The 13,081-nt window shown below is 43.1% G+C and overlaps 1 protein-coding gene across 1 annotated transcript in view; it reads right to left on the bottom strand.

The window, feature by feature from the left end:
- Positions 1-239: 239 nt before the first annotated feature.
- The window catches only part of PLD4 (phospholipase D family member 4), a 36,844-nt gene continuing 24,002 nt past the window's right edge, over positions 240-13,081 (bottom strand). The window contains exons 5-10 of the mRNA XM_029598081.1: positions 12,706-12,833; positions 10,017-10,217; positions 7,942-8,081; positions 5,332-5,497; positions 3,794-3,890; positions 240-714 (exon numbers count right to left, since the gene is read on the bottom strand). Coding sequence (XP_029453941.1) covers positions 497-714; positions 3,794-3,890; positions 5,332-5,497; positions 7,942-8,081; positions 10,017-10,217; positions 12,706-12,833 — 950 coding nt within the window. The 3' untranslated portion in view covers positions 240-496. The remainder of the gene's footprint in view (positions 715-3,793; positions 3,891-5,331; positions 5,498-7,941; positions 8,082-10,016; positions 10,218-12,705; positions 12,834-13,081) is intronic.

Here is a 13,081-nt window from a genome sequence, read left to right as displayed (position 1 = left end):
ATGCCGCCTAGTTATATTTTATTATTAAAAAAAATGTTGTAAATTTGCATTTAACATCGAGCAATGCTAAAGTGTCATGGGAAGCTTAGTACATCATATATTAGTGAAATGGGAGAAGATACTATCTGTATAATCCCAAGCAGAATTTACAAAAGTATCTCCATACATAAGTAGAGTGTTGTAATAGTATATCATTTTAAGAAGCACACTTCCAAAAGAAAAGTTTCATTACACAGCCATTCAAGTTTACCACCTTCCATTTTCAGTCGTATTTATTTTCTCTGCCTTGAAGTGAGCGGTAGACCATTTATTAGTCAGATACTTAAAAAAAAGTTATGTGGACTTCATGCATTTGAATGGCTGTTGATTTAAAAGCTTTCTACCTAGGTAAGAGTGAACTCTCAAAATTCTTCATCAAGGGACAATAAAACAGATGTAAGCAGTCGATATTAACAACATTTTAATTCTAGCAGTATGTTCCGGCAACTGATGGTTGTCAGTACCATTGCTCTTTTGTACTGGACTTGCAGCCTTGTTGATCCTTCAGTTCATCAATATTTATTGAGTACTTAGAATTCCAGTCTCTCTGGAAAACACCTTTTAATTGTTCTTGTATGGTCCGGTTCTGTGACTGAGAGCATGGTGCAGTTTGGCTGATAACCAGTCCTACCCCTGATGTGGAGGTAAAATAGTCCTCAGACCAATTGGATGTTCCTAGAAGACATAAACCTGAGAGTCAGCGAGAACGTACAGGGAGTTCTTAGCTGTATGATATCATTGCAGTGTGGGGAAATAAAGTGTGAACTCTGTAGAAACCTTATCTAATAGACAGTAATGCTATTACATATTTAGTGGTAATAGACCAGATCTATATTTTGGCCAAAAAGAAGGCAAACCAGTGCATATAAAGTCTGCAGGCCATTGCGTATAAAGTCAGTTTTGAAATATATCTTTTGCTCAAGGATTTAATTTTCAGTAACATCTGCGAGGGGAAAAAGTTCCACAGAAAAAAAAATAGTGCAAGGGCCGATTCAGTGGTACTATTGGGCACTGCCATGCTGAAGACCCAGGCTCAATACTTAGGCCCAGTTTCTGCTCCCCAGACCACCTTCGACTAGGGGATACTGCAGAGGCAGCGCTCACAGTCCCCGGCAGGGAGAGCTCTCAGCCATTGTCAGTGTCGACACCTACTTGCTGGACTTAATGTAAATGCATGCTGGCTTCTGGAGGGAGTTATGATCTGTGGCTCTTGACAAACTATAGAAACACGATGGCAGAAAAAAGACCCATCCACACCAACTGCTCAGCACTACAGTCCCTCATACATTCCCTGTGCTTGACCCATGCTTTCTTGAATTCAGATGCTGTCCTTATCTCAACCACTTCCATTGGAAGGCTGTTCCATGCAGCCACTACCCTCTTTGTAAGGAAATATTTCCTTAGATTAATTATTTATTTATTTATTTATTTATTTATTTATTTATTCATTCATTCATTCATTCATTCATTCATTCACTCTCTTCCCATGACCCTTCTTTCCAGAGCCCCCTTTCTGCTGAAAGAGGCTCACCTCTTGTGCATGGAAACCTTGGAGGTATTTAAATGCTTCTAACTCCCCCAGCTCACCTTTCCTCTAGGGCAGGGGGGTTCCCAACCTTTCAGGAAATGTGGACCCCTTTTTGACTACAAACATTTTCATGGACCCCTAACGCACTTCTCTTTAATTTTTGCATGACAACAAAAGAAAGAAATGATATGCCCGCCAGAATCATCCATAATGTATAGAACTTAATATTAAATAATGCTTACTGACCTAAACTGAATATACAGGGAAGGCAATTTCCAAAGCTATTTAAAAATTGCCCTCATAACTGAAAGTTGAAGTCAGTAGTGACCTCCATCCCTCACTCCAGCTGCCCTGGGAAAAAATAAGCAAAGTTCAGAAACGCTGCAGGTTGGTAATTCACTGTGACCTGGCAGAAACTCTGCACCACTACCTGCAGACCTGCAATCTAGTACTCCAACGTGAAAGTGCCTGTGGAGTTTCCTTTTCAAAACTCGGGCCCACGGGGGGAAAGCCAGCACTTTCGTAGCTGTGCACTTGTCATCCGCTTGGAAGCAGGGGCAAAGGTCATGCATGAAAGCAGGCAGGAGGATTTCAGAATCAAATCCCTGCAGGTACTTTCCTCCCCCAGCCTAGCCCTGCTCCTTTTCCTCACAGGTAGAAGTCTGCGTGCTGTTTACAGCATAGGTAACTTTACCCTCGGTGGCAGGGAAGAGTCATTTTCAACGGGCCTTTTCATGAAGGTAAAAATAGCCCCTGTCTGTTGCTCCTCCTGGCCTACAGCAATGTAGGGAGAAGTTCCCAGGGCGGCAGAAGGCCCCGCTCTCATTCTTCTAGCCTGTGGCAACAGTTTGACGAATTGCAGGTAAGCAACAGCTTAACTTTCGTGCGTCCTTTACGGTGGACCCCTGGGATAGTCTCGCGGACTCCAGGTTGGGAACCACTGCTCTAGGGTATGCAGGTTTCGATCTTCTAAGTCTGTCCCCATATGTTTTAGAATGCAAACCATTGACCATTTCAGTAGCCATCCTCCAGGCCTGTTTGATCTAGTGTTTATCTTTTGGAAGGTGCTGTCTCCAGAACTGTGCACAGGATTCCAAATGAGGGTTCACCCGCATCTTAAACAGGGGCAATATCGTATCTTTTTTTGGGCTGACCATTCGTCTCCCTTTGCAGCAGTGTTCCCCAACCTTTTCCTGGAGGCACACCTAATCAGTCGGGTTTTCAGGATATCCATAATGAATACGCATGAGATAGATTTGCATACATTGGAGACCCAGTGTATGCAAATCAATCTCATGCATATTCATTGTAGCAATACTGAAAACCCAACAGGAGAGGGTTGGGAAACACTGCTATACATCCAAGCATCTTTCTTTCGCTGTCACCCTATACATCCATTTGGCTACTTTAAGATCATCAGAGAAAATCACACTTAGATTTCGTTCTTGTTTCCTGCTTAGAAGGGCTATCACTGCAGTGGCTGGGCTATGTTATAAAATAGGGGAAAAGCCCTGAGTAGTTGTAAATGAGGGCCAGTTGGTGCCATAAACCAGTACAGATGGGTTCCATTTAAGCTGGAAACATAAAGATACAGGAGGAATTGCTAGGCCAAAAAAACTTGGGCAAGCAAAACTTGTGAAGAAAGTACCATAGGAATGAATTTTGCACTATTGGAAATTTGGTTTGTTGTACTTTTGACAAAAACTTAAATCTGGTCGTATGTACATTCAGTGATTATTCTCCCTAATCATTTTCTAGCAATTTTGTGCTCAAGTACTGCTGACATGCTAATGATATTGATACATTCATAATCAATTATTGCACATCTGAAAAACAATTCATTAGAATGTCATAAAACAGACGCTGTACGAGTAAAGTTAAACTGAATGGGATTTGCCAATATTACTATAGATTATACACTCTCCCACTCCTTTCTCATATGAGGTCATTGGCGGCTTTGAAGGACCAGCATGAGCTTTTGAGACATTATCAGATGTGAAGATGGGATCTCGGGTCTTCAAAGTTCATGTTACTACATCATCTTTTTTGTCGGTCCTTTAAAAGGTGTCACAACCTACAAAGACTCTGATTTTCTCCAGGAACAACCCAGCTTCTAGAACTCTACGCTGCCATATGAGATCAAAAGTAAATCAAGAGGAAATCCATCAAAGAAACAGAATAGGCTTACATCCTGACCTGCACCTCTCAGTTCACTAGGACACTTACCAATGTACACTGCCTTATCAGTCAGCATGTATTTACTATGATTCACTCTACAATAAGGAATGTTTGTATGATTCCCAACTGGAACAATGAAGATTTTCTGCAAAAAAAAAAAAGGTAATTGTAAATGAAGATTATGACTTACAGTTACATATATATACTTGGAAAAGATTTCAGGCTGCATTAGTATCTAATCAAAAAATTGAAATGCTCTCTTTGGAAAAATGCTATCCTAAGATGGTTTCTGCTTTAAAATGCTTCAAGTTTTCACTGGTAAATTTCACATGAAAGAGTGCATAGGCGTAGGTGTTTATTTTGGCATAAATATTGCAATCATGATATATATTTATTATATATAAAGAGAGAAAGGCTGATATTCAAAAGCTTTTGTGAATGGAACTTTGGACAAACACACACAAAAACTGAGTGCTGAATATTTCCCCTTGCCGAACGCATCTGCTTATGTGCATATAGGCCATTTTTGCGTGCGGAATCCCTTTGAAAATTTATTTAATGGTTTGTTAAATGAGTGCACACAGTAAAACATAACATGCATAAGAAAAGGAAAATAGAAGGGTGTTTCAAAGAACAGTGGGCCGGATTTTAAAAGCCCTGCACGCGTAAATCCGGCCGGATTTACGCGCGCAGGGCGTGCGCCTATGCGTGCGCCTATTTTGCAGAGGCCACCGGCGCACGCATAGCCCCGGGATGTTCGTAAGTCCTGGGGCTTCGTACAAGGGGCGGGAGGGGGCGTGTCCGGGGGTATGTCCAGGGGTCAGGGGGCGGTTTGGGCGGGTCCGGGGGCGTGGCACCGACCCAGGGGCGTGGCCGAGGCCTCCGGACCAGCCCCCAGGTCGGGTGATGGCGCGCCAGCAGCCCGCTGGCGCGCGCAGATTTACGCCTACCTCAGGTAGGCGTAAATCTGCTGACAAAGGTCGGGGGGGTTAGATAGGGCCGGGGGGGTGGGTTAAGTAGGGGAAGTGAGGGGAAGGTGAGGGGAGGTGGAGGGAACAGGCAGTGTGCGCCAGGCTCGGCGCATACAGGTTGCCCAAATGTGCACCCCCTTGCGCGCGCCGACCCAGGATTTTATAAGCTACACGCGTATCTTATAAAATCCAGCGTACTTTTGTTCGTGCGTGGTGCGTGAACAAAAGTACACGCGCGCGCTGTTTTTGAAAATGTACCCCAGTGCGCGCAAATATGTACACTTTGGTGCACACGAGAATTTTTATTTTTGTGCACACACAGCTCACAAAAAAACTTGGAGCATCGCTGGTCACTGAGCCCTAAATGCTTCTGGAGCTAGCTGCAGCATGACTCCCAGGGCTGGGCTCCAGTTTGCTGTGGAGGTAGGTCGCTGGAGCTGCTATGAAGCAGTACCTTAAGCAGATAGACTCGGGGGGGGGAGGGGGCCTTAGTAGCTGGTGGAGGCACCTCTTTAACGAGCATTAATTTATGTCAAAAGTTTCCTAAGTCATTAGTAAGCTGGGTAAAAATAAGTGGGTAGCCTGTATAGGATACTGACACAAAGGTTTCCTTACCACATCTACTGTGATGTTGGCTTGTGGATCATTGAGCGCACGCAGTGATTTCAGGTAGGGGAACATCGATGGGTCCGAGTGCATCCAGCAACTGATCAGAAGCTGTATCCATACATTTCGAGCAAAGGCTGCTCTTCGCAAAGCATTATCGATCACTGGCCAGTATCTACATGGGAGAAAATGAGACTCTTTTTTTCCAGCTCTGCAGGAAGAATTTATTTTGTTAAAGAAATCTTGTTTCTAATCAGGGACAGGGTGTGATGAAAGTTTAAAGAAAAGGTGGGCAGGTCCTTTGAAAGGTCTCCTGCAGTGCAGTTGGTGAAGGATAAACAGCAAAAGAAAACTGTTATAAACATCCAGAGGTTCTCTGGTCTGAAGGTCTCCAACAGGCATTCACTGTGAGCCAGGTAGACTTGGAAAGCCACCACTTAACTCTGGGAGTAAGCGACAGGGACTAGATCTGCTCTTTGGGATTTTCCGGGTCCAATCCTAGCTACTCGGATGGACACTGGCAGATAGAATGCTGGGCTTGATGAATCTTTGGCCTGACCCAGCACGGAACATCTTATGTTCTTTTTCACCATTGACCTCTGAGACGGTCATCTCTATTCTGACTAAAAGATAAATTATACTAGACATTTGTTGGTCTCCTTTATCATTAACATTACTTAATATAAGCCAATATCTTTCTTTCTACCAGTTCATTACTTGTTTCCTATCTACTATCCAGGGCTGCTCAGCTTGGAGAAGAGGCAGCTGGGAGGGGGGGGGGGGGGTGGGAATTGATGGAGGTCTATAAAATCATGAGAAGACTAGACAGGTTAATGTAAATCGGTTGTTTACTCTTTCAGATAATACAGGGATTAGGGGGCATGCCATGAAGTTAGCAAGAAGCACATTTAAAACAAATCAGAGAAAACAATTTTCATTCAACACATAATTAAGCTCTGGAATTTCTTGCCAGAGGATGTGTTTAAGGCAATTAGCTTACCTGGGTTTAAAAAACGTTTGAACAAGTTCTTGGAGGGAAGTCCATAAAATGCTATTAGTCAAGTTGACTTAGGAAATAGCCGCTGCTTATTACTGGCATTGGTAGCATGGGATTTATTTAATATTTGAGTACTTGCTAGTGCTTATAACCTGGATTGGCTACTGTTAGAAACAGGAGCTGGACTTGATGGACCCTCAGTCTGACTCAATAAGGCAAATTCTTATGTTCTTTATGTATAAATAACCATATGAAGGTACAGTACATACAAATTCCTTATAATTCATGTATATGCAAAATACCAAAAAGAAATCTAATTTAAACTAAATATTTTCAAAAATATATAAAATACTAAGTAGTATTAATAAAAGTATTTTATATATTTTTTTATTCCCGTTTGGGGTATTGCATACTTATGTTCATTATGACAATGATTCTAAAATGTATTGTGCAAGACCATGGTACTTGTTTGAACACCAGCAGGTTGTAAGGACTACTTTTATGGTGCTTGTCTTGCATCTTATATGTTTTTATATGTTTATTGTAAAGCTTGTTGCTAAGTTATGTTACTTTGTGAACCGAGGTGATGTCTGCAGACGTGCCTCGGTATATAAAAACCCTTAAATAAAATAAATAAATAAATGTTTTATTTCATGGTTTTTCATTTCTAGTCACTAAGATAATGCCACACTTTTTCATTAAAAGCTGTATATTACTAATGTGTCTTGGGACAATAAAAAAAATTGACGATGCTCATCATCTTGTACAAGGCAAAGCTATATAACCATATTTCATCTAGAATGATATCCCAGCTCAATATGTATGCTGAATATGTGATTCCAAAGGTATCAGAAAGAAACCAATTCTCTTAAAAACAGTAAAATATACATTTTCTAAACAAGTGCTAGGAATAACTTCAGCGATCTCATGAAACAGGGATGCTGTCTCTTGTGTTAAGCACAGTTCTAGAGACAGTCATATATAGGGGAAGCTGCGAGGGTGCATCCATATACTCACATCTTGTCTTGACAAGCCTATTGTTTAAAATATGTGCAATAAATGTGGCAAGAAATATGACAAAAATGATTATATCTAAAAACATTCAGTGAATGATAACCCATTAAATCCAAATGGAGGAATAGCCTAATGGTTAGAGCTGAGAACCAGGTGAGTCCAGGGTTCAAATCCCAGTAATGCTTCTTGTAACCTTGGGCAAGTCACGTTACCCTCCAAGCCAGAGAACAGAAGAAAAGCCTTTAGTAAATCAGGCCCTTAGCTTGTAAGCCTTCTGGGGACAGGGAAATACATGCATGCAACTTGCCTTGAGCAACCAGTGAAAAGGTATGAGCTAAATAAAAGCATGAAATAAAAGTGATGCACAGGAAAGGACCTCTCTGTTCCTTTTTTTCCATTAATATATTATTTGCTCTCTTTTCTTTAGCAATGTTGTTATGTAAGGAATATAAATAAAATAAATACAGTAAATATGGTTTGAAAATAAACCATCAGTCACGTTTGATATAAAAAAATGTTCTATATTTGTTCTTCTGTAAAAAAAAAATATACATATATATAAATAAGGATAAATTTACATATTTAAATTGACAGAATTAGATTCTTACTTTGCAGGATGTTTAAAGCGGGATGTAGGGAAATATTCCATGATAGACACATACAGATATTTTTCTGCATCATCTATAACACTAATGATAGCGCTGAGATCATGAGTACGGCCTTTGGGACAGAACTGGGATGGAGAAGCCTGGAAGAAACAGAGAAGCAGTGAGCATGGATCGCATGAATGATTACATTTATTAAATACTTTCTGTTACTTATATACTATTTTCTCCAGGACATGAAGACCCTGGATAGCATCATCTCTCAAGTCATCCAGCTTTTTCAAGTCTCTCTCCTAGCTCAGATACCAAGAATGGGCCTAATCTATGACAAGGAGGAAACAGATACCTTAGAGGAGAATAAACACATGCAAACCCAACATTTTAAAAAGAGTTTAGTTTCCCAATGAGAGTCAATACAAAAGCAAATGTCAAGCATCATCATCCTGAGGTGATAATTTTACAGAGAGAAAATTAGATATTACTAGATCAGAGAGGATAATCCTAATTCCCACACTGCATGAGGAGTGGGCGGCCGGCACCATCTTTAAAAATGGCGCGGGCCATCCATTGCTCCTAGCATGTGACAGGGGCCGGCCAATGGCACCAATAGCCCCTGTCACATGGTAAGGGCAAAGGGCCATCGGTGCCATTTTGATTAGTGGCAGCTGACAGCCCAAGAGCAGGAGATCCTCCTGGGACCCCCGCTGGACCACCAGGTACTTTAGAAAAGTTTTAGGGGGGTCGGGAGGGTGAGGGATTCTAAATAATGAGATTTAAAGGGTTGGGGTGTGTTTGGGGGTTGTTTTTGTGTGCCCTTTCTTCCTGCCCCCCCCCCAAAGCGATAAGAGAACCCCATGAAAATTTCATGGGGTTTTTCTATCGCTTTTGGGGACCCCCCGATTCCTGACAGATGAGAAAATATCGTAAGATATTTTCATCCGACGGAAATAACTACACCTTTTTCCCTGGCGTTAAGCTGTGCGATATGCCCAAAAGGGGATTTGTGATATTTATCGCAAATGCTGTTTCTGGGAGAGAAAGAGGGAGTGGGAGTGGAAAGACAGAGAGAGAGAAAGAGAGCCTCTGGGGAGTCACACACATTTGTCATCTATTTATACCACTGTAAGAGGGTCAACTAGTAACTCGAGGTGAGGTTTTGGTGTTGGTCTAGGGTTTGGGAGCCAATTTTACATGCACAGGCAGATGTACGAACAGCACAGTACACATCAGTGAACATTTGATGTGATTTGTAATGAGGAAAGGAACACAAAGAAGATTTCTACAATGTACTCTTATCCTAGCTTGATAGCACCTTGTGGCCCCTTTTTTTTTTTTTTTTTTTATTTCGGGCACTATTCATGTGATAAATCTAGGTCCAAGAAAAACAGATTAAAACAACCATCATGTTTTCAACAGGATTCTGGAAGAATAGAGAGATAAAGTGACTTGGTCAAAGTTTATGCAGAGAGGCAGTGGGAGAGGGATGTCTTGAACATTTCCTAAATCATAAAACGCTGCTCTAACCACTGGTACACTTCTCCTATAACCAGTTAGGGGCCCTTGTGCCTTATTGTCGATTACCAAGGAAAAGAGCTCCCAAGTTAAAGCTCAAGATAATTATCAAAGATAGGGCTCGCAAACCAAGACTTTTAGTACGTAGAAGGGAAACAATTTTGAAATATATTTTAAAGAAACATTGGTCTTCATGCATTGAAATCGAAATATTCTTTGTTTTGCACAGAGGACTTTAAACATCTGGAAATCCCAAACCAAGCTGATTTAAAAGTTTAGAATGTCAAGCTGTGCTCTGAAAAACGGATTCACAAGGTGTGAATCATGCCCTCTGAGTTTGTCCGATTTTACTTTTTGTCATATAGTACTGGCATTCTAAATGTTGCGCTGCGCTTCTATGGCCAGACAGATTCTGGCCAACTTGGATTCTTATGACCAAATGTGCTAAGAGATTTTTTTTTTTTTTCATAGGCTCAAATGCCTCTGATCCTCCTGATTTGGGTTGCCAGTGTATCAATCATTATGATTTGCATGTAAAAATTACTAATAATTTTAAATTTACTTACAGAAAAGTAGACTTTTGAAAACGTTCCATCAAATTTCAGTTCCAGCGGTTGACGTATGTTGATATCAGTGGAATAGCTGTTTGGCCAAGGTTTTGGGATAGTGGCATTCGGGAAACCAAGATCCCAGTATGTTTTAAATGTTTTCCATAAATCTTTGGCCAAGCAGCTGCAGTTATATATTACAGCTCCGAGTTCTTTCACCTGAGGAGATATCAAGACATGTCATAACGCAGAAGCAGTTTCATGGAGATTTCTTTAATCACCTTATGCCTGCCATGACAAATTATGAAAAACAATAAGAATTAAATTATTAGCCGGATAAATCTTAAACAGCGCCACCTAGCTGGATAGGTCATAACTTCTCCGGCTATGTTAAAAATACACACTGTGTATCTTTTAGATCCACGAACATGTTGTTGGGTAGATCTAAGCGTATTTTATATAGTGCATGCGCATTTATGCTTCTTATAAAATGCATGAGCATGCACATATATGGGCTGCGCACCCTTGTTTTAAAGTTATCCTCTTACTGATTGGCTTGCTATATAGAGAGAAAATATTGTTATAGAAGGAATTTATTATAGACCTACGTACTTATTCATGTCTTTATGAAAAATGAGTGAAGAGCCATACAAAGATGGAATTACGTAACATATTTGAAAATTACAATGTGTGTTCGTGAGAGAGGCAGGAAGCACATTCCTTCCTTCCTTACTTTACAGGAGGCCACCAAATGGAAGGAACCTCTTGTGACAATGAGAAAGGAGATTTGGGATTTGAATCTTAAAGGTGAATTTTTAAATCTCGACACACATGAAATAAGGGACGAGCGAATATGCTGGGCTTGCGCGCGCGGATTTTAAAAGCCACCCGGATACCACATAAAGGCGCTGTGTGCACGTCGCAGAACTTCTCAAAAACAGGCGGGGGGGTGTGGTCTGGGCGGAGCGTGGGCAGAACATGGGCATCTCGGGACTTTAACCAGAAATTTGCGAGTTAATGCTTATGCAATCCTGCGCGTGCCAAGGCCCCCCTGCCACGTAACTTTACTTCTGCAATGGATGGCGTGTAAGTAAAAAAAAAAAAAAAAGCCATTTCGGAGAGGTTTAAAGGGTCTGGGGTAACTGAGGGGGTGCACAGGCTATCAAACCAGGGAGGTTGGAGAACCTGTTAATTGGGAGAACTGGGAACAAACTGGTAGAACTGTCAAATATGTCGGCACGCGTCCCTTTTAAAATCCCCCCACTTACACGGTAGAAGCGGGATTTGCGAGCACAGGCGCGTGCCCACTTAAAATTCAGCTCACATATGCACACAGCCAGCTATTTAGAATGTGCACATATATTATAAAATAGCTGCGTCACTGGGCACAGGCCAATGAACAGTGCACACGTGTTGCGATCCCCCCTGCTGCTGCGCTGCAGGAGGTCTCTTACCTTCCTCCAGAGGCCGCTCTGACGCCAGGGCCTCGCCTGCGCATCATCCAGGACTTGCTCCAGGGCCTGAGAGGCCTAGCTGTGCCTGTGGCTTGCATGCCTCAGTGTTTGGACTTCCTGTTGGGCGACGCCCTTCCCTAGGGGCTGGCCCGCAGCTCTCTACCCTAGTTATAGGACCAGCGGTGGGCGGTCCTGGCAAGCTCCTCCCAGGGAGTTGCCTTCTACCTCCAGTATTTAAGGACTTTCTGTTCACTGTGTCTTTGCCTTGGATCTGAGCATTACAGTCGCCTGTAACCTAGCCGATCCAGGTCCTCCATGTTTGATGGCGCCTTGTCCTGTCTCTGCTTGATGTTCCTGATGTCCAGTGTCTCTGCCTTGATGTCTGTCTCTGACCCTGCCTAGATGTTTGTTCCTGTGCCTGCCAGCCGTAAGGGCTTCGGATGTGAGTTTCCCAGCATCGGAGTCCTGTTCGCCTGGGTCTTCCCCGCGCCCTCCTTCTCAGCGTGGTCCGCGACCAGCCTCCCAGGGCTGTGTAGGGCGCGTCTGGGACAGGGTGGTCCGTGACTCAGTCCCACGGGTGGGCTGAGTAGGGCGCCCTGATGGACAGTGCAATGTTCCCGTCCAGCCTTGTCTACAGTGTCTGCTTCAGCCCGTACCCTGATGTCTTCCTCTGCCAGCCGAGGGGGCTTCGGATGTGAGTATCCCAGCATCGGAGTTCCTACTCGCCTGGATCCTTCTAGTGTCTCGCTTCAGCCCTTGCCCTGATGTCTCCGTCTTGCTTCAGTCTGCTTCTGCCCCGTCTGATGTCTTCAGTTTAAGGACTCTGTCTGCCCTCGCCTCTGTCCGGCCTGCTGCCCATTGCCGTTCCCTGCGGCGGGTCCGAAAGGGCCGGGAACAGTCGGAGGACCGTTCACTAGTCAACTTCCCCGTGTTGGCTACCATGGGCATGCAGGTCCGGCTGAGGGCCGGACTCCCTGTTTCTGTTCCTGCCTGCCTGGCTCACCATGCCTGCTCAGCTCACCTCCCACGGTGTGGCCTTGGGCTCCTCCTGGGGTCCTGCCGTGGCCCAAGGGCTCACCACCCGCCCGAGACGACCGCGCCCGCGCGCGCTCGTAACACACGTGTACCCGTACACCGGTTTAAAAGTTACTGTCTTTATTTGTAGGGGAAATAATTTGGAAAAAAGCAATGGAAGCATTATAATTTATATGAGCCCAGAAAACAAAGCAGTACTGTTGTCTTTCAAAGTCTACCTGAGTAAGTGACCTCCAATCCATGTTAGCACTCCCGATGTATATGTGCTTCATATCCACAATCCAGAATTTCGTATGTAAAACACCTTGCATCAAACGTCCAAAATCTACTCTTCTAATCTGGGCCCCTTGAAAAGATATTATCATGATCACTGGCTCGGACAACACCAAATCAACATTTTTGCACAAACCACCGTCTAACTGAAAAATAATTCTGGAGGAAACAGATTTTCGTACTGGTAAGTAATCGTTTCCTTTAACAAACAGGAAGGACAGTTTTCAAAGCTATTTACCCAGAAAAAAATGGTCATTTACCATCCTCTTGCCGGCTAAAAATTATGTGCGGGCTTCCATAATGCGTGCACTTCTAGCCAGA

Source organism: Rhinatrema bivittatum, chromosome 4, assembly GCF_901001135.1.
Source record: "Rhinatrema bivittatum chromosome 4, aRhiBiv1.1, whole genome shotgun sequence".
Lineage (NCBI taxonomy): Eukaryota > Metazoa > Chordata > Amphibia > Gymnophiona > Rhinatrematidae > Rhinatrema > Rhinatrema bivittatum.
Note: the sequence above shows the minus strand (reverse complement) of the source record. Positions and strands in the feature narration are given on the sequence as shown.